The sequence below is a fragment of the Mytilus edulis genome, chromosome 2, assembly GCF_963676685.1.
Source record: "Mytilus edulis chromosome 2, xbMytEdul2.2, whole genome shotgun sequence".
Classification (NCBI taxonomy): domain Eukaryota; kingdom Metazoa; phylum Mollusca; class Bivalvia; order Mytilida; family Mytilidae; genus Mytilus; species Mytilus edulis.
This window is the reverse complement of record NC_092345.1, coordinates 108,041,305-108,063,146: the sequence shown is the minus strand read 5'-3', so window position 1 is coordinate 108,063,146 and position 21,842 is coordinate 108,041,305. Positions and strand designations below refer to the sequence as shown.

The window sequence follows — 21,842 nt, the reverse complement described above, 5'->3', positions numbered from 1 at the left end:
AGTACTTTTTAGACATCAGTTTATATGTCATTGGTTATAAATAGTACTTTTTGGACATCAGTTTATATGTCATTGGTTATAAATAGTACTTTTTAGACATCAGTTTATATGTCATTGGTTATGAATAGTACTTTTTAGACATCAGTTTATATGTCATTGGTTATAAATAGTACTTTTTAGACATCAGTTTATATGTCATTGGTTATGAATAGTACTTTTTAGACATCAGTTTATATGTCATTGGTTATAAATAGTACTTTTTAGACATCAGTTTATATGTCATTGGTTATAAATAGTACTTTTTAGACATCAGTTTATATGTCATTGGTTATGAATAGTACTTTTTGGACATCAGTTTATATGTCATTGGTTATAAATAGTACTTTTTGGACATCAGTTTATATGTCATAGGTTATAAATAGTACTTTTTAGACATCAGTTTATATGTCATTGGTTATAAATTGTACTTTTTGGGCATCAGTTTATATGTCATAGGTTATAAATAGTACTTTTTAGACATCAGTTTATATGTCATTGGTTATAAATAGTACTTTTTAGACATCAGTTTATATGTCATTGGTTATAAATAGTACTTTTTGGACATCAGTTTATATGTCATTGGTTATAAATAGTACTTTTTGGACATTAGTTTATATGAGTTTTTCATCAAAAATTTAAATATTCTTATATATTAAACATGTATATAACCTATTTTCTCCTGAGACAGTTTTGACTTCCACTGATTTTCTGTTATTTCCTTAGCAGATCGTTCTTGTTCAGCATCCCATTCGACATTGTCCCTGAATTAAACAAACATTATTTAACAGAAAATTCAACAGCATTTATCAATATCTTTACCAAAGCATATGTGTCATATGTAATGCATTTCCTAGTTTTATTGTGCTTTATAAGTATTTACATTGGCATACCCATGTTTATTCAAAACTTAACATATACTTTGATAGACTTGCTAATAAATACTTATAGTAATCATCAATCCAGGCTTGAAGTCAACAAGCTTGACTCAGTCCTCATGGCTCAATAATCTTGCTCCAAACATGAAATCCACCATTTTGATTGGTTAATTCTGAATAATGAAAACACAACAAATTTGAAAGCTTCATGGTCCGAGACCACAATTATTTCGTAGTGCATTTCCTTTGGACAATAAATGAAAATTAAAAAAATCCCATTGTGCTTTCTGAATAATGTTTTTACAGTGTGTTGTTATATCAAAATTATAGAAAACTCCATCAGCTTTAACTCAAATATGGACAATTTTATGTTAAGGGGGTCTAGAAATCTTTTGACAGCTTCCCAAATGCTGTAGATTTTTATCATGTTTATCATAGTATGTCATTGTTAGATAGGTCTGTAGATGTTTATTGTAGTATGTCATCGTTAGATAGATTTGTATATGTTTATTGTAGTATGCCATTGTTAGATAGGTCTGTAGATGTTTATTGTAGTATGTCATTGTTAGATAGATCTGTAGATGTTTATTGTAGTATGTCATTGTTAGATAGATCTGTAGATGTTTATTGTAGTTTGTCATTGTTAGATAGGTCTGTAGATGTTTATTGCAGTATGTCATTGTTAGATAGGTCTGTATATGTTTATTGTAGTATGTCATCGTTAGATAGGTCTGTAGATGTTTATTGTTGTATGTCATTGTTAGATAGGTCTGTATATGTTTATTGTAGTATGTCATTTTTAGATAGGTCTGTAGATGTTTATTGTAGTATGTCATTGTTAGATAGGTCTGTAGATGTTTATTGTAGTATGTCATTGTTAGATAGGTCTGTAGATGTTTATTGTAGTATGTCATTGTTAGATAGATCTGTAGATGTTTTTTGTAGTATGTCATTGTGAGATAGATCTGTAGATGTTTATTGTAGTTTGTCATTGTGAGATAAATCTGTAGATGTTTATTGTAGTATGTCATTGTTAGATAGATCTGTAGATGTTTTTTGTAGTATGTCATTGTGAGATAGATCTGTAGATGTTTATTGTAGTTTGTCATTGTGAGATAAATCTGTGGATGTTTATTGTGGTAGGTCATTGTTAGATAGGTCTGTAGATGTTTATTGTAGTATGTCATTGTTAGATAGATCTGTAGATGTTTATTGTAGTATGTCATTGTTAGATAGGTCTGTAGATGTTTATTGTTGTATGTCATTGTTAGATAGGTCTGTATATGTTTATTGTAGTATGTCATTTTTAGATAGGTCTGTAGATGTTTATTGTAGTATGTCATTGTTAGATAGGTCTGTAGATGTTTATTGTAGTATGCCATTGTTAGATAGATCTGTAGATGTTTTTTGTAGTTTGTCATTGTTAGATAGGTCTGTAGATGTTTATTGCAGTATGTCATTGTTAGATAGATCTGTAGATGTTTATGTTAGTATGTCATTGTTAGATAGGTCTGTAGATGTTTATTGTAGTATGTCATTGTTAGATAGGTCTGTAGATGTTTATTGTAGTATGTCATTGTTAGATAGGTCTGTAGATGTTTATTGTAGTATGTCATTGTTAGATAGGTCTGTAGATGTTTATTGTAGTATGTCATTGTTAGATAGGTCTGTAGATGTTTATTGTAGTATGTCATTGTTAGATAGATCTGTAGATGTTTATTGTAGTATGTCATTGTTAGATAGGTCTGTGGATGTTTATTGTGGTATGTCATTGTTAGATAGGTCTGTAGATGTTTATTGTAGTATGTCATTGTTAGATAGGTCTGTAGATGTTTATTGTAGTATGTCATTGTTAGATAGGTCTGTAGATGTTTATTGTAGTATGTCATTGTTAGATAGATCTGTAGATGTTTTTTGTAGTATGTCATTGTGAGATAGATCTGTAGATGTTTATTGTAGTTTGTCATTGTGAGATAAATCTGTGGATGTTTATTGTGGTAGGTCATTGTTAGATAGGTCTGTAGATGTGTATTGTAGTATGTCATTGTTAGATAGGTCTGTAGATGTTTATTGTAGTATGTCATTGTTAGATAGGTCTGTAGATGTTTATTGTAGTATGTCATTGTTAGATAGGTCTGTAGATGTTTATTGTAGTATGTCATTGTTAGATAGGTCTGTAGATGTTTATTGTACTATGTCATTGTTAGATAGGTCTGTAGATGTTTTTTGTAGTATGTCATTGTGAGATAGATCTGTAGATGTTTTTTGTAGTATGTCATTGTGAGATAGATCTGTAGATGTTTATTGTAGTTTGTCATTGTGAGATAAATCTGTAGATGTTTATTGTAGTATGTCATTGTTAGATAGATCTGTAGATGTTTATTGTAGTATGTCATTGTTAGATAGATCTGTAGATGTTTATTGTAGTATGTCATTGTTAGATAGGTTTGTAGTATGTCATTGTTAGATAGGTCTGTGGATGTTTATTGTAGTATGCCATTGTTAGATAGGTCTGTAGATGTTTATTGTAGTATGTCATTGTTAGATAGATCTGTAGATGTTTATTGCAGTATGTCATTGTTAGATAGGTCTGTAGATGTTTATTGTAGTATATCATTGTTAGATATATTTGTAGATGTTTATTGTAGTATGCCATTGTTAGATAGGTCTGTAGATGTTTATTGTAGTATGCCATTGTTAGATAGGTCTGTAGATGTTTATTGTACTATGTCATTGTTTAATAGGTCTGTGGATGTTTATTGTAGTATGCCATTGTTAGATAGGTCTGTAGATGTTTATTGTATTATGTCATTGTTAGATAGGTCTGTAGATGTTTATTGTAGTATATCATTGTTAGATATATTTGTAGATGTTTATTGTAGTATGCCATTGTTAGATAGGTCTGTAGATGTTTATTGTAGTATGCCATTGTTAGATAGGTCTGTAGATGTTTATTGTACTATGTCATTGTTTAATAGGTCTGTGGATGTTTATTGTAGTATGCCATTGTTAGATAGGTCTGTAGATGTTTATTGTAGTATGTCATTGTTAGGTAGATTTGTAGATGTTTATTGTAGTATGTCATTGTTAGATAGGTTTGTAGTATGTCATTGTTATATAGGTCTGTGGATGTTTATTGTAGTATGTCATTGTTAGATAAGTCTGTAGATGTTTATTGTTGTATGTCATTGTAAGATAGGTCTGTAGATGTTTATTGTAGTATGTCATTGTTAGATAGGTATGTAGATGTTTATTGTAGTATGTCATTGTTAGATAGGTCTGTAGATGTTTATTGTAGTATGTCATTGTTAGATAGGTCTGTAGATGTTTATTGTAGTATGTCATTGTTAGATAGGTTTGTAGTATGTCATTGTTAGATAGATCTGTAGATGTTTATTGTAGTATGTCATTGTTAGATAGATCTGTAGATGTTTATTGTAGTATGTCATTGTTAGATAGATTTGTATATGTTTATTGTAGTATGTCATTGTTAGATAGGTTTGTAGTATGTCATTGTTAGATAGGTCTGTAGATGTTTATTGTAGTAGGTCATTGTTAGATAGATCTGTAGATGTTTATTGTAGTATGTCATTGTTATATAGGTCTGTGGATGTTTATTGTAGTATGTCATTGTTAGATAGATCTGTAGATGTTTATTGTAGTAGGTCATTGTTAGATAGGTCTGTAGATGTTTATTGTAGTATGTCATTGTTAGATAGATCTGTAGATGTTTATTGTAGTATGTCATTGTTATATAGGTCTGTGGATGTTTATTGTAGTAGGTCATTGTTAGATAGGTCTGTAGATGTTTATAGTAGTTTGTCATTGTTAGATAGATCTGTAGATGTTTATTGTAGTAGGTCATTGTTAGATAGATCTGTAGATGTTTATTGTACTATGTCATTGTTAGATAGGTCTGTAGATGTTTATTGTAGTATGTCATTGTTAGATAGGTCTGTAGATGTTTATTGTAGTATGTCATTGTTATATAGGTCTGTGGATGTTTATTGTAGTATGTCATTGTTAGATAGATCTGTAGATGTTTATTGTAGTATGTCATTGTTAGATAGATCTGTAGATGTTTATTGTAGTATGTCATTGTTAGATAGATCTGTAGATATTTATTGTAGTAGGTCATTGTTAGATAGGTCTGTAGATGTTTATAGTAGTTTGTCATTGTTAGATAGATCTGTAGATGTTTATTGTAGTATGTCATTGTTAGATAGGTCTGTAGATGTTTATTGTAGTAGGTCATTGTTAGATAGGTCTGTAGATGTTTATTGTAGTATGTCATTGTTAGATAGATCTGTAGATGTTTATTGTAGTATGTCATTGTTATATAGGTCTGTGGATGTTTATTGTAGTAGGTCATTGTTAGATAGGTCTGTAGATGTTTATAGTAGTTTGTCATTGTTAGATAGATCTGTAGATGTTTATTGTAGTAGGTCATTGTTAGATAGATCTGTAGATGTTTATTGTACTATGTCATTGTTAGATAGGTCTGTAGATGTTTATTGTAGTATGTCATTGTTAGATAGGTCTGTAGATGTTTATTGTAGTATGTCATTGTTATATAGGTCTGTGGATGTTTATTGTAGTATGTCATTGTTAGATAGATCTGTAGATGTTTATTGTAGTATGTCATTGTTAGATAGATCTGTAGATGTTTATTGTAGTATGTCATTGTTAGATAGGTATGTAGATGTTTATTGTGGTATGTCATTGTTAGATAGGTTTGTAGATGTTTATTGTGGTATGTCATTGTTGGATAGGTCTGTAGTATGTCATTGTTAGATAGATCTGTAGACGTTTATTGTAGTATGTCATTGTTAGATAGGTCTGTAGATGTTTATTGTAGTATGTCATTGTTAGATAGGTCTGTAGATGTTTATTGTAGTAGGTCATTGTTAGATAGGTCTGTAGATGTTTATTGTGGTATGTCATTGTTAGATAGGTTTGTAGTATGTCATTGTTAGATAGATCTGTAGACGTTTATTGTAGTATGTCATTGTTAGATAGGTCTGTAGATGTTTATTGTAGTATGCCATTGTGAGATAGGTCTGTAGATGTTTATTGTGGTATGTCATTGTTAGATAGATCTGTAGATGTTTATTGTAGTTTGTCATTGTTAGATAGGTCTGTAGATGTTTATTGTAGTTTGTCATTGTTAGATAGATCTTTAGATGTTTATTGTAGTATGCCATTGTTAGATAGGTCTGTAGATGTTTATTGTGGTATGTCATTGTTAGATAGATCTGTAGATGTTTATTGTAGTATGCCATTGTTAGATAGGTCTGTAGATGTTTATTGTAGTATGTCATTGTTAGATAAGTCTGTAGATGTTTATTGTAGTATGTCATTATTAGATAGGTCTGTAGATGTTTATTGTAGTATGTCATTGTTAGATAGATCTGTATATGTTTATTGTAGTATGTCATTGTTAGATAGGTCTGTAGATGTTTATTGTTGTATGTCATTGTTAGATAGGTTTGTAGATGTTTATTGTAGTATGTCATTGTTAGATAGGTTTGTAGATGTTTATTGTAGTAAGTCATCGTTAGATAGGTCTGTGGATGTTTATTGCAGTATGTCATTGTTAGATAGGTTTGTAGATGTTTATTGTAGTAAGTCATCGTTAGATAGGTCTGTAGATGTTTATTGTAGTTTGTCATCGTTAGATAGGTCTGTAGATGTTTATTGTAGTTTGCCATCGTTAGATAGGTCTGTAGATGTTTATTGTAGTATGTCATTGTTAGATAGGTCTGTAGATGTTTATTGTGGTATGCCATTGTTAAATAGATATGTAGATGTTTATTGTGGTATGTCATTGTTAGATAGATCTGTAGATGTTCATTGTAGTATGTCATTGTAAGATAGATCTGTAGATGTTTATTGTATTATGTCATTGTAAGATAGGTCTGTAGATGTTTATTGCAGTATGTCATTGTTAGATAGGTCTGTAGATGTTTATTGTTGTATGTCATTGTTAGATAGGTTTGTAGATGTTTATTGTAGTTTGTCATTGTTAGATAGGTCTGTAGATGTTTATTGTAGTATGTCATTGTTAGATAGATTTGTATATGTTTATTGTAGTATGTCATTGTTAGATAGGTTTGTAGTATGTCATTGTTAGATAGATTTGTAGATGTTTATTGTAGTATGTCATTGTTAGATAGGTCTGTAGATGTTTATTGTAGTATGTCATTGTTAGATAGATTTGTATATGTTTATTGTAGTATGTCATTGTTAGATAGGTTTGTAGTATGTCATTGTTAGATAGATTTGTAGATGTTTATTGTAGTATGTCATTGTTAGATAGGTCTGTAGATGTTTATTGTAGTATGTCATTGTTAGATAGATCTGTAGATGTTTATTGTAGTATGTCATTGTTAGATAGATTTGTATATGTTTATTGTAGTATGTCATTGTTAGATAGGTTTGTAGTATGTCATTGTTAGATAGATTTGTAGATGTTTATTGTAATATGTCATTGTTAGATAGGTTTGTAGATGTTTATTGTAAGATAGATCTGTAAATGTTTATTGTAGTATGTCATTGTTAGATAGATCTGTAGATGTTTATTGTGGTATGTCATTGTTAGATAGATATGTAGATGTTTATTGTGGTATGTCATTGTTAGATAGGTCTGTAGATATTTATTGTAGTATGTCATTGTTAGATAAATCTGTAGATTTTTTTTCTAGTATGTCATTGTTAGATAGATCTGTAGATGTTTATTGTGGTATGTCTTTGTTAGATAGGTCTGTAGATGATTATTGTACTATGTCATTGTTAGATAGGTCTGTAGATGTTTATTGTATTATGTCATTGTTAAATAGATATGTAGATGTTTATTGTGGTATGTCATTATTAGATAGATCTGTAGATGTTTATTGTAGTATGTCATTGTTAGATAGGTCTGTAGATGTTTATTGTAGTATGTCATTGTTAGATAGATTTATAGATGTTTATTGTAGTATGTCATTGTTAGATAGGTTTGTAGTATGTCATTGTTAGATAGATTTGTAGATGTTTATTGTAATATGTCATTGTTAGATAGGTTTGTAGTATGTCATTGTTAGATAGGTCTGTAAATGTTTATTGTAGTATGTCATTGTTAGATAGGTCTGTAGATGTTTATTGTAGTATGTCATTGTTAGATAGATCTGTAGATGTTTATTGTAGTATGTCATTGTTAGATAGATCTGTAGATGTTTATTGTGGTATGTCTTTGTTAGATAGGTCTGTAGATGTTTATTGTACTATGTCATTGTTAGATAGATCTGTAGATGTTTATTTGCTCACCTGGCCCGAAGGGCCAAGTGAGCTTTTCTCATCACTTGGCATCCGTCGTCCGTCTTCGTCGTCCATCGTCCGTCGTCGTCCGTCGTCGTCGTCCGTCGTCGTTAACTTTTACAAAAATCTTCTCCTCTGAAACTACTGGCCCAAATCAAACCAAACTTGGCCACAATCATCATTGGGGTATCTAGTTTAAAAAATGTGTGGCGTGACCCGGTCAACCAACCAAGATGGCCGCCACGGCTAAAAATAGAACATAGGGGTAAAATGCAGTTTTTGGCTTATAACTAAAAAACCAAAGCATTTAGAGCAAATCTGACATGGGGTAAATATGTTTATCAGGTCAAGATCTATCTGCCCTGAAATTTTCAGATGAATCGGTCAATCGGTTGTTGGGTTGCTGCCCCTGAATTGGTAATTTTGAGGAAATTTTGCTGTTTTTGGTTATTATCTTGAATATTATTATAGATAGAGATAAACTGTAAACAGCAATAATGTTCAGCAAAGTAAGATCTACAAATAAGTCAACATGACCAAAATGGTCAGTTGACCCGTTTAGGAGTTATTGCCCTTTATAGTCAATTTTTAACCATTTTTCGTTAATTAAAGTAATCTTTTACAAAAATCTTCTCCTCTGAAACTACTGGGCCAAATTAATCCAAACTTGGCCACAATCATCTTTGGGGTATCTAGTTTAAAAAATGTGTGGCGTGACCTGGTCAACCAACCAAGATGGCCGCCACGGCTAAAAATAGAACAAAGGGGTAAAATGCAGTTTTTGGCTTATAACTCAAAAACCAAAGCATTTTGAGGAAATCTGACATGGGGATAAAAATGTTTATCAGGTCAAGATCTATCTGCCCTGAAATTTTTAGATGAATCGGTCAATCGGTTGTTGGGTTGCTGCCCCTGAATTGGTAATTTTGAGGAAATTTTGGTGTTTTTGGTTATTATCTTGAATATTATTATAGATAGAGATAAACTGTAAACAGCAATAATGTTCAGCAAAGTAAGATCTACAAATAAGTCAACATGACCAAAATGGTCAGTTGACCCGTTTAGGAGTTATTGCCCTTTATAGTCAATCTTTAACCATTTTTCGTTAATTAAAGTAATCTTTTACAAAAATCTTCTCCTCTGAAACTACTGGGCCAAATTAATCCAAACTTGGCCACAATCATCTTTGGGGTATCTAGTTTAAAAAATGTGTGGCGTGACCTGGTCAACCAACCAAGATGGCCGCCACGGCTAAAAATAGAACATAGGGGTAAAATGCAGTTTTTGGCTTATAACTATGAACCCAAAGCATCTAGAGCAAATCTGACAAGAAGTTAAATTGTTAATCAAGTCAATATCTATCTGCCCTGAATTTTTCAGATGAATTGGACAACTGGTTGTTGGGTTGCTGCCCTCCAATTGGTAATTTTTAAAGAAATTTTGCCGTTTTTGGTTATCTTGAATACTATTATAGATAGCGATAAACTGTAAACAGCAATAATGTTCAGCAAAGTAAGATCTACAAATAAGTCAACATGACCTAAATGGTCAATTGACCCCTTAAGGAGTTATTGTCCTTTATAGTCAATTTTTAACAATTTTCATTAATTTGGTAAATTTATGTAAATTTTTACCAAATATAGTTCTCTGTTACTTAAATGGGCAAAGTTCATTATAGATATAATTGTAAGAAGCAAAATCGTTAAGTAAAGTAAGAACTTCAAACACATCACCATCACCAAAATAGAATTTTGTCATGAATCCATTTGTGTCCTTTGTTTAATATGCACATAGACCAAGGTGAGCGACACAGGCTCTTTAGAGCCTCTAGTTGTATTATGTCATTGTTAAATAGATATGTAGATGTTTATTGTGGTATGTCATTGTTAGATAGATCTGTAGATGTTTATTGTGGCATGTCATTGTTAGATAGATCTGTAGATGTTCATTGTAGTATGTCATTGTTAGATAGATCTGTAGATGTTTATTGTAGTATGTCATTGTTAGATAGATCTGTAGATGTTTATTGTGGTATGCCATTGTTAAATAGATATGTAGATGTTTATTGTGGTATGTCATTGTTAGATAGATCTGTAGATGTTTATTGTGGTATGTCATTGTTAGATAGGTCTGTAGATGTTTATTGTAGTATGTCATTGTTAGATTGGTCTGTAGATGTTTATTGTAGTATGTCATTGTTAGATAGGTCTGTATATGTTTATTGTAGTATGTCATTGTTAGATAGGTCTGTAGATGTTTATTGTAGTAGGTCATTGTTAGATAGATCTGTAGATGTTTATGTTAGTATGTCATTGTTAGATATGTCTGTAGATGTTTATTGTAGTATGTCATTGTTAGATAGGTTTGTAGTTTGTCATTGTTAGATAGGTCTGTAGATGTTTATTGTAGTATGTCATTGTTAGATAGATCTGTAGATGTTTATGTTAGTATGTCATTGTTAGATATGTCTGTAGATGTTTATTGTGGTATGTCATTGTTAGATAGGTCTGTAGATGTTTATTGTAGTATGTCATTGTTAGATAGGTCTGTAGATGTTTATTGTGGTATGTCATTGTTAGATAGGTCTGTAGATGTTTATTGTAGTAGGTCATTGTTAGATAGGTCTGTAGATGTTTATTGTGGTATGTCATTGTTAGATAGATCTGTAGATGTTTATTGTAGTATGCCATTGTTAGATAGATCTGTAGATGTTTATTGTACTATGTCATTGTTAGATAGGTCTGTAGATGTTTATTGTGGTATGTCATTGTTAGATAGGTCTGTGGATGTTTATTGTGGTATGTCATTGTTAGATAGGTCTGTAGATGTTTATTGTAGTAGGTCATTGTTAGATAGGTCTGTAGATGTTTATTGTAGTAGGTCATTGTTAGATAGGTCTGTAGATGTTTATTGTGGTATGTCATTGTTAGATAGGTCTGTAGATGTTTATTGTAGTATGTCATTGTTAGATAGGTCTGTAGATGTTTATTGTAGTATGTCATTGTTAGATTGGTCTGTAGATGTTTATTGTAGTATGTCATTGTTAGATAGGTCTGTAGATGTTTATTGTAGTATGTCATTGTTAGATAGGTCTGTGGATGTTTATTGTAGTATGCCATTGTTAGATAGGTCTGTAGATGTTTATTGTGGTATGTCATTGTTAGATAGGTCTGTATATGTTTATTGTAGTATGTCATTGTTAGATTGGTCTGTAGATGTTTATTGTAGTATGTCATTGTAAGATAGATCTGTAGATGTTTATTGTGGTATGTCATTGTTAGATAGATTTGTAGATGTTTATTGTGGTATGTCATTGTTAGATAGGTCTGTGGATGTTTATTGTAGTATGTCATTGTTAGATAGGTCTGTATATGTTTATTGTAGTATGTCATTGTAAGATAGATCTGTAGATGTTTATAGTAGTTTGTCATTGTTAGATAGATCTGTAGATGTTTATTGTAGTAGGTCATTGTTAGATAGGTCTGTAGATGTTCATTGTAGTATGTCATTGTTAGATAGATCTGTAGATGTTCATTGTAGTATGTCATTGTAAGATAGATCTGTAGATGTTTATTGTAGTATGTCATTGTTAGATAGGTCTGTAGATGTTTATTGTGGTATGTCATTGTTAGATAGGTCTGTATATGTTTATTGTAGTATGTCATTGTTAGATTGGTCTGTAGATGTTTATTGTAGTATGTCATTGTTAGATAGATCTGTAGATGTTTATTGTGGTATGTCTTTGTTAGATAGATCTGTAGATGTTTATTGTAGTATGCCATTGTTAGATAGGTCTGTAGATGTTTATTGTAGTATGTCATTGTTAGATAGATTTGTATATGTTTATTGTAGTATGTCATTGTTAGATAGGTTTGTAGTATGTCATTGTTAGATAGATCTGTAGATGTTTATTGTAGTATGTCATTGTTAGATAGATCTGTAGATGTTTATTGTGGTATGTCATTGTTAGATAGATCTGTAGATGTTTATTGTGGTATGTCATTGTTAGATAGGTCTGTAGATGTTTATTGTAGTATGTCATTGTTAGATAAATCTGTAGATGTTTATTGTGGTATGTCATTGTTAGATAGATCTGTAGATGTTTATTGTGGTATGTCTTTGTTAGATAGGTCTGTAGATGTTTATTGTAGTATGTCATTGTTAGATAGGTCTGTAGATGTTTATTGTAGTAGGTCATTGTTAGATAGGTCTGTGGATGTTTATTGTGGTATGTCATTGTTAGATAGGTCTGTAGATGTTCATTGTAGTATGTCATTGTTAGATAAATTTGTAGATTTTTTTTGTAGTATGTCATTGTTAGATAGATCTGTAGATGTTTATTGTGGTTTGTCTTTGTTAGATAGGTCTGTAGATGTTTATTGTACTATGTCATTGTTAGATAGATCTGTAGATGTTTATTGTGGCATGTCATTGTTAGATAGATCTGTAGTTGTTTATTGTAGTATGTCATTGTTAGATAGATCTGTAGATGTTTATTGTAGGATGTCATTGTTAGATAGATCTGTAGATGTTTATTGTGGTATGTCATTGTTAGATTGGTCTGTAGATGTTAATTTTTGTATTATGTCATTGTTAAATAGATATGTAGATGTTTATTGTGGTATGTCATTGTTAGATAGATCTGTAGATGTTTATTGTGGTATGTCATTGTTAGATAGGTCTGTAGATGTTTATTGTAGTATGTCATTGTTAGATAGGTCTGTAGATGTTTATTGTGGTATGTCATTGTTAGATAGGTTTGTAGATGTTTATTGTATTATGTCATTGTTAAATAGATATGTAGATGTTTATTGTGGTATGTCATTGTTAGATAGATCTGTAGATGTTTATTGTGGTATGTCATTGTTAGATAGGTCTGTAGATGTTTATTGTAGTATGCCATTGTTAGATAAGTCTGTAGATGTTTATTGTAGTATGTCATTGTTAGATAGATCTGTAGATGTTTATTGTAGTATGTCATTGTTAGATAGGTCTGTAGATGTTTATTGTGGTATGTCATTGTTAGATAGGTCTGTAGATGTTTATTGTGGTATGTCATTGTTAGATAGGTCTGTAGATGTTTATTGTGGTATGTCATTGTTAGATAGGTCTGTATATGTTTATTGTAGTATGTCATTGTTAGATTGGTCTGTAGATGTTTATTGTAGTATGTCATTGTAAGATAGATCTGTAGATGTTTATTGTGGTATGTCATTGTTAGATAGATTTGTAGATGTTTATTGTGGTATGTCATTGTTAGATAGGTCTGCAGATGTTTATTGTAGTATGTCATTGTTAGATAGGTCTGTAGATGTTCATTGTAGTATGTCATTGTAAGATAGATCTGTAGATGTTTATTGTAGTATGTCATTGTTAGATAGGTCTGTAGATGTTTATAGTAGTTTGTCATTGTTAGATAGATCTGTAGATGTTTATTGTAGTAGGTCATTGTTAGATAGGTCTGTAGATGTTCATTGTAGTATGTCATTGTTAGATAGATCTGTAGATGTTCATTGTAGTATGTCATTGTAAGATAGATCTGTAGATGTTTATTGTAGTATGTCATTTTTAGATAGATCTGTATATGTTTATTGTAGTATGTCATTGTTAGATAGATCTGTAGATGTTTATTGTAGTAGGTCATTGTTAGATAGGTCTGTAGATGTTTATTGTAGTATGTCATTGTTAGATAGGTCTGTAGATGTTTATTGTAGTATGTCATTGTTAGATAGATCTGTAGATGTTTATTGTAGTAGGTCATTGTTAGATAAGTCTGTAGATGTTTATTGTGGTATGTCATTGTTAGATAGGTCTGTAGATGTTTATTGTACTATGTCATTGTTAGATAGATCTGTAGATGTTTATTGTGGTATGTCATTGTTAGATAGGTCTGTAGATGTTTATTGTATTATGTCATTGTTAGATAGGTCTGTATATGTTTATTGTAGTATGTCATTGTTAGATTGGTCTGTAGATGTTTATTGTAGTATGTCATTGTTAGATAGATCTGTAGATGTTTATTGCGGTATGTCTTTGTTAGATAGATCTGTAGATGTTTATTGTAGTATGCCATTGTTAGATAGGTCTGTAGATGTTTATTGTAGTATGTCATTGTTAGATAGATTTGTATATGTTTATTGTAGTATGTCATTGTTAGATAGGTTTGTAGTATGTCATTGTTAGATAGATCTGTAGATGTTTATTGTAGTATGTCATTGTTAGATAGATCTGTAGATGTTTATTGTGGTATGTCATTGTTAGATAGATCTGTAGATGTTTATTGTGGTATGTCATTGTTAGATAGGTCTGTAGATGTTTATTGTAGTATGTCATTGTTAGATAAATCTGTAGATGTTTATTGTGGTATGTCATTGTTAGATAGATCTGTAGATGTTTATTGTGGTATGTCTTTGTTAGATAGGTCTGTAGATGTTCATTGTAGTATGTCATTGTTAGATAAATTTGTAGATTTTTTTTGTAGTATGTCATTGTTAGATAGATCTGTAGATGTTTATTGTGGTTTGTCTTTGTTAGATAGGTCTGTAGATGTTTATTGTACTATGTCATTGTTAGATAGATCTGTAGATGTTTATTGTGGCATGTCATTGTTAGATAGATCTGTAGTTGTTTATTGTAGTATGTCATTGTTAGATAGATCTGTAGATGTTTATTGTAGGATGTCATTGTTAGATAGATCTGTAGATGTTTATTGTGGTATGTCATTGTTAGATTGGTCTGTAGATGTTAATTTTTGTATTATGTCATTGTTAAATAGATATGTAGATGTTTATTGTGGTATGTCATTGTTAGATAGATCTGTAGATGTTTATTGTGGTATGTCATTGTTAGATAGGTCTGTATATGTTTATTGTAGTATGTCATTGTTAGATAGGTCTGTGGATGTTTATTGTAGTATGTCATTGTTAGATAGGTCTGTAGATGTTTATTGTAGTAGGTCATTGTTAGATAGGTTTGTAGATGTTTATTGTAGTATGTCATTGTTAGATAGGTCTGTAGATGTTTATTGTGGTATGTCATTGTTAGATAGATCTGTAGATGTTTATTGTGGTATGTCATTGTTAGATAGGTCTGTAGATGTTTATTGTAGTATGCCATTGTTAGATAAGTCTGTAGATGTTTATTGTAGTATGTCATTGTTAGATAGATCTGTAGATGTTTATTGTAGTATGTCATTGTTAGATAGGTCTGTAGATGTTTATTGTGGTATGTCATTGTTAGATAGGTCTGTAGATGTTTATTGTAGTTTGTCATTGTGAGATAGGTCTGTGGATGTTTATTGTAGTAGGTCATTGTTAGATAGGTCTGTATATGTTTATTGTAGTATGTCATTGTTAGATTGGTCTGTAGATGTTTATTGTAGTATGTCATTGTAAGATAGATCTGTAGATGTTTATTGTGGTATGTCATTGTTAGATAGATTTGTAGATGTTTATTGTGGTATGTCATTGTTAGATAGGTCTGCAGATGTTTATTGTAGTATGTCATTGTTAGATAGGTCTGTAGATGTTCATTGTAGTATGTCATTGTAAGATAGATCTGTAGATGTTTATTGTAGTATGTCATTGTTAGATAGGTCTGTAGATGTTTATAGTAGTTTGTCATTGTTAGATAGATCTGTAGATGTTTATTGTAGTAGGTCATTGTTAGATAGGTCTGTAGATGTTCATTGTAGTATGTCATTGTTAGATAGATCTGTAGATGTTCATTGTAGTATGTCATTGTAAGATAGATCTGTAGATGTTTATTGTAGTATGTCATTTTTAGATAGATCTGTATATGTTTATTGTAGTATGTCATTGTTAGATAGATCTGTAGATGTTTATTGTAGTAGGTCATTGTTAGATAGGTCTGTAGATGTTTATTGTGGTATGTCATTGTTAGATAGGTCTGTATATGTTTATTGTAGTATGTCATTGTTAGATTGGTCTGTAGATGTTTATTGTAGTATGTCATTGTTAGATAGATCTGTAGATGTTTATTGTGGTATGTCTTTGTTAGATAGATCTGTAGATGTTTATTGTAGTATGCCATTGTTAGATAGGTCTGTAGATGTTTATTGTAGTATGTCATTGTTAGATAGATTTGTATATGTTTATTGTAGTATGTCATTGTTAGATAGGTTTGTAGTATGTCATTGTTAGATAGATCTGTAGATGTTTATTGTAGTATGTCATTGTTAGATAGATCTGTAGATGTTTATTGTGGTATGTCATTGTTAGATAGATCTGTAGATGTTTATTGTGGTATGTCATTGTTAGATAGGTCTGTAGATGTTTATTGTAGTATGTCATTGTTAGATAAATCTGTAGATGTTTATTGTGGTATGTCATTGTTAGATAGATCTGTAGATGTTTATTGTGGTATGTCTTTGTTAGATAGGTCTGTAGATGTTCATTGTAGTATGTCATTGTTAGATAAATTTGTAGATGTTTATTGTGGTATGTCATTGTTAGATAGATCTGTAGATGTTTATTGTGGTTTGTCTTTGTTAGATAGGTCTGTAGATGTTTATTGTACTATGTCATTGTTAGATAGATCTGTAGATGTTTATTGTGGCATGTCATTGTTAGATAGATCTGTAGTTGTTTATTGTAGTATGTCATTGTTAGATAGATCTGTAGATGTTTATTGTAGGATGTCATTGTTAGATAGATCTGTAGATGTTTATTGTGGTATGTCATTGTTAGATTGGTCTGTAGATGTTAATTTTTGTATTATGTCATTGTTAAATAGATATGTAGATGTTTATTGTGGTATGTCATTGTTAGATAGATCTGTAGATGTTTATTGTGGTATGTCATTGTTAGATAGGTCTGTATATGTTTATTGTAGTATGTCATTGTTAGATAGGTCTGTGGATGTTTATTGTAGTATGTCATTGTTAGATAGGTCTGTAGATGTTTATTGTAGTAGGTCATTGTTAGATAGGTCTGTAGATGTTTATTGTAGTATGTCATTGTTAGATAGGTCTGTAGATGTTTATTGTGGTATGTCATTGTTAGATAGGTCTGTAGATGTTTATTGTAGTATGTCATTGTTAGATAGGTCTGTAGATGTTTATTGTGGTATGTCATTGTTAGATAGGTCTGTAGATGTTTATTGTAGTATGTCATTGTTAGATAGGTCTGTAGATGTTTATTGTAGTATGTCATTGTTAGATAGGTTTGTAGATGTTTATTGTATTATGTCATTGTTAAATAGATATGTAGATGTTTATTGTGGTATGTCATTGTTAGATAGATCTGTAGATGTTTATTGTGGTATGTCATTGTTAGATAGGTCTGTAGATGTTTATTGTAGTATGCCATTGTTAGATAAGTCTGTAGATGTTTATTGTAGTATGTCATTGTTAGATAGATCTGTAGATGTTTATTGTAGTATGTCATTGTTAGATAGGTCTGTAGATGTTTATTGTGGTATGTCATTGTTAGATAGGTCTGTAGATGTTTATTGTAGTTTGTCATTGTGAGATAGGTCTGTGGATGTTTATTGTAGTAGGTCATTGTTAGATAGGTCTGTAGATGTTTATTGTGGTATGTCATTGTTAGATAGGTTTGTAGTATGCCATTGTTAGATAGATCTGTAGATGTTAATTTTTGTATTATGTCATTGTTAAATAGATATGTAGATGTTTATTGTGGTATGTCATTGTTAGATAGGTCTGTAGATGTTAATTTTTGTATGCCATTGTTAGATAGGTCTGTAGATGTTAATTTTTGTATTATGTCATTGTTAAATAGATATGTAGATGTTTATTGTGGTATGTCATTGTTAGATAGGTCTGTAGATGTTTATTGTAGTATGTCATTGTTAGATAGGTCTGTAGATGTTTATTGTGGTATGTCATTGTTAGATAGATCTGTAGATGTTTATTGTGGTATGTCATTGTTAGATAGGTCTGTAGATGTTTATTGTAGTATGTCATTGTTAGATAGGTCTGTAGATGTTTATTGTAGTAGGTCATTGTTAGATAGGTCTGTAGATGTTTATTGTAGTATGTCATTGTTAGATAGGTCTGTAGATGTTTATTGTGGTATGTCATTGTTAGATAGGTTTGTAGTTTGTCATTGTTAGATAGGTCTGTAGATGTTTATTGTAGTTTGTCATTGTGAGATAGGTCTGTGGATGTTTATTGTAGTAGGTCATTGTTAGATAGGTCTGTAGATGTTTATTGTGGTATGTCATTGTTAGATAGGTCTGTAGATGTTTATTGTAGTATTGTAAATTCAGAAATTATTGCGAGGTTTTTATTATTGTGAATAATGCCACAGAGTTGTAAACGCAATCATTAAATCTCGCATTTTGTATTTTTTTAACTGAATTAAGCATGGCTTTTCTCAACATTGTAAAAATCAAAATCACATTTAATTTTAGAATGAAAAAATCGCAAAAATAAATGCACGCAATTATGTTAGATAGTCGGGGGTACTACTTATGTTAGATAGTCGGGGGTACTCCTTATGTTAGATAGTCGGGGGTACTACTTATGTTAGATAGTCGGGGGTACTACTCATGTTAGATAGTCGGGGGTACTACTCATGTTAGATAGTCGGGGGTACTACTCATGTTAGATAGTCGGGGGTACTACTCATGTTAGATAGTCGGGGGTACTACTCATGTTAGATAGTCGGGGGTACTACTCATGTTAGATAGTCGGGGTACTACTCATGTTAGATAGTCGGGGGTACTACTCATGTTAGATAGTCGGGGGTACTTCTCATGTTAGATAGTCGGGGGTACTACTCATGTTAGATAGTCGGGGGTACTACTCATGTTAGATAGTCTGGGTTACTACTCATGTTAGATAGTCAGGGGTACTACTCATGTTAGATAGTCAGGGGTACTACTCATGTTAGATAGTCTGGGTTACTACTCATGTTAGATAGTCGGGGGTACTACTCATGTTAGATAGTCGGGGGTACTACTCATGTTAGATAGTCGGGGGTACTACTCATGTTAGATAGTCGGGGGTACTACTCATGTTAGATAGTCGGGGGTACTACTCATGTTAGATAGTCGGGGGTACTACTCATGTTAGATAGTCGGGGGTACTACTCATGTTAGATAGTCAGGGGTACTACTCATGTTAGATAGTCGGGGGTACTACTCATGTTAGATAGTCTGGGTTACTACTTATGTTAGATAGTCAGGGGTACTACTCATGTTAGATAGTCAGGGGTACTACTTATGTTAGATAGTCAGGGTTACTACTTATGTTAGATAGTCAGGGGTACTCCTTATGTTAGATAGTCAGGGGTACTACTTATGTTAGATAGTCGGGGGTACTACTCATGTTAGATAGTCGGGGGTACTACTCATGTTAGATAGTCGGGGGTACTACTCATGTTAGATAGTCGGGGGTACTACTCATGTTAGATAGTCGGGGGTACTACTCATGTTAGATAGTCGGGGGTACTTCTCATGTTAGATAGTCGGGGGTACTACTCATGTTAGATAGTCGGGGGTACTACTCATGTTAGATAGTCGGGGGTACTACTCATGTTAGATAGTCGGGGGTACTACTCATGTTAGATAGTCGGGGGTACTTCTCATGTTAGATAGTCGGGGGTACTACTCATGTTAGATAGTCGGGGGTACTACTTATGTTAGATAGTCTGGGTTACTACTCATGTTAGATAGTCAGGGGTACTACTCATGTTAGATAGTCAGGGGTACTACTTATGTTAGATAGTCTGGGTTACTACTCATGTTAGATAGTCAGGGGTACTACTCATGTTAGATAGTCAGGGGTACTACTTATGTTAGATAGTCAGGGGTACTTCTCATGTTAGATAGTCGGGGGTACTACTCATGTTAGATAGTCAGGGGTACTACTCATGTTAGATAGTCAGGGGTACTACTCATGTTAGATAGTCGGGGGTACTACTCATGTTAGATAGTCGGGGGTACTACTCATGTTAGATAGTCGGGGGTACTACTCATGTTAGATAGTCGGGGGTACTACTCATGTTAGATAGTCTGGGTTACTACTCATGTTAGATAGTCAGGGGTACTACTCATGTTAGATAGTCAGGGGTACTACTTATGTTAGATAGTCAGGGTTACTACTTATGTTAGATAGTCAGGGGTACTCCTTATGTTAGATAGTCAGGGGTACTACTTATGTTAGATAGTCGGGGGTACTACTCATGTTAGATAGTCGGGGGTACTTCTCATGTTAGATAGTCGGGGGTACTACTCATGTTAGATAGTCGGGGGTACTACTCATGTTAGATAGTCGGGGGTACTACTCATGTTAGATAGTCGGGGGTACTACTCATGTTAGATAGTCGGGGGAACTACTCATGTTAGATAGTCGGGGGTACTACTCATGTTAGATAGTCGGGGGAACTACTCATGTTAGATAGTCGGGGGTACTACTCATGTTAGATAGTCGGGGGTACTACTCATGTTAGATAGTCGGGGGTACTTCTCATGTTAGATAGTCGGGGGTACTACTCATGTTAGATAGTCGGGGGTACTACTTATGTTAGATAGTCTGGGTTACTACTTATGTTAGATAGTCGGGGGTACTACTTATGTTAGATAGTCAGGGGTACTCCTTATGTTAGATAGTCAGGGGTACTTCTTATGTTAGATAGTCAGGGGTACTTCTTATGTTAGATAGTCAGGGGTACTTCTTATGTTAGATAGTCAGGGGTACTACTTATGTTAGATAGTCAGGGGTACTACTTATGTTAGATAGTCAGGGGTACTACTCATGTTAGATAGTCGGGGGTACTACTCATGTTAGATAGTCGGGGGTACTACTCATGTTAGATAGTCGGGGGTACTACTCATGTTAGATAGTCGGGGGTACTACTCATGTTAGATAGTCGGGGGTACTACTCATGTTAGATAGTCTGGGTTACTACTCATGTTAGATAGTCAGGGGTACTACTCATGTTAGATAGTCAGGGGTACTACTTATGTTAGATAGTCAGGGGTACTTCTCATGTTAGATAGTCGGGGGTACTACTCATGTTAGATAGTCAGGGGTACTACTCATGTTAGATAGTCAGGGGTACTACTCATGTTAGATAGTCGGGGGTACTACTCATGTTAGATAGTCGGGGGTACTACTCATGTTAGATAGTCGGGGGTACTACTCATGTTAGATAGTCGGGGGTACTACTCATGTTAGATAGTCTGGGTTACTACTCATGTTAGATAGTCAGGGGTACTACTTATGTTAGATAGTCAGGGTTACTACTTATGTTAGATAGTCAGGGGTACTCCTTATGTTAGATAGTCAGGGGTACTACTTATGTTAGATAGTCGGGGGTACTACTCATGTTAGATAGTCGGGGGTACTTCTCATGTTAGATAGTCGGGGGTACTACTCATGTTAGATAGTCGGGGGTACTACTCATGTTAGATAGTCGGGGGTACTACTCATGTTAGATAGTCGGGGGTACTACTCATGTTAGATAGTCGGGGGAACTACTCATGTTAGATAGTCGGGGGTACTACTCATGTTAGATAGTCGGGGGAACTACTCATGTTAGATAGTCGGGGGTACTACTCATGTTAGATAGTCGGGGGTACTACTCATGTTAGATAGTCGGGGGTACTTCTCATGTTAGATAGTCGGGGGTACTACTCATGTTA

At 32.5% G+C, this 21,842-nt stretch overlaps 1 protein-coding gene across 3 annotated transcripts in view; it reads right to left on the bottom strand.

Moving 5' to 3' along the window:
• The window catches only part of LOC139513902 (tRNA N(3)-cytidine methyltransferase METTL2-like), a 68,290-nt gene that overhangs the window by 34,115 nt on the left and 12,333 nt on the right, over positions 1 to 21,842 (bottom strand). For all 3 annotated transcript variants that reach the window (XM_071302850.1, XM_071302848.1, XM_071302847.1), the window contains one exon: positions 709 to 800. In XM_071302850.1, coding sequence (XP_071158951.1) covers positions 709 to 800 — 92 coding nt within the window. The remainder of the gene's footprint in view (positions 1 to 708; positions 801 to 21,842) is intronic.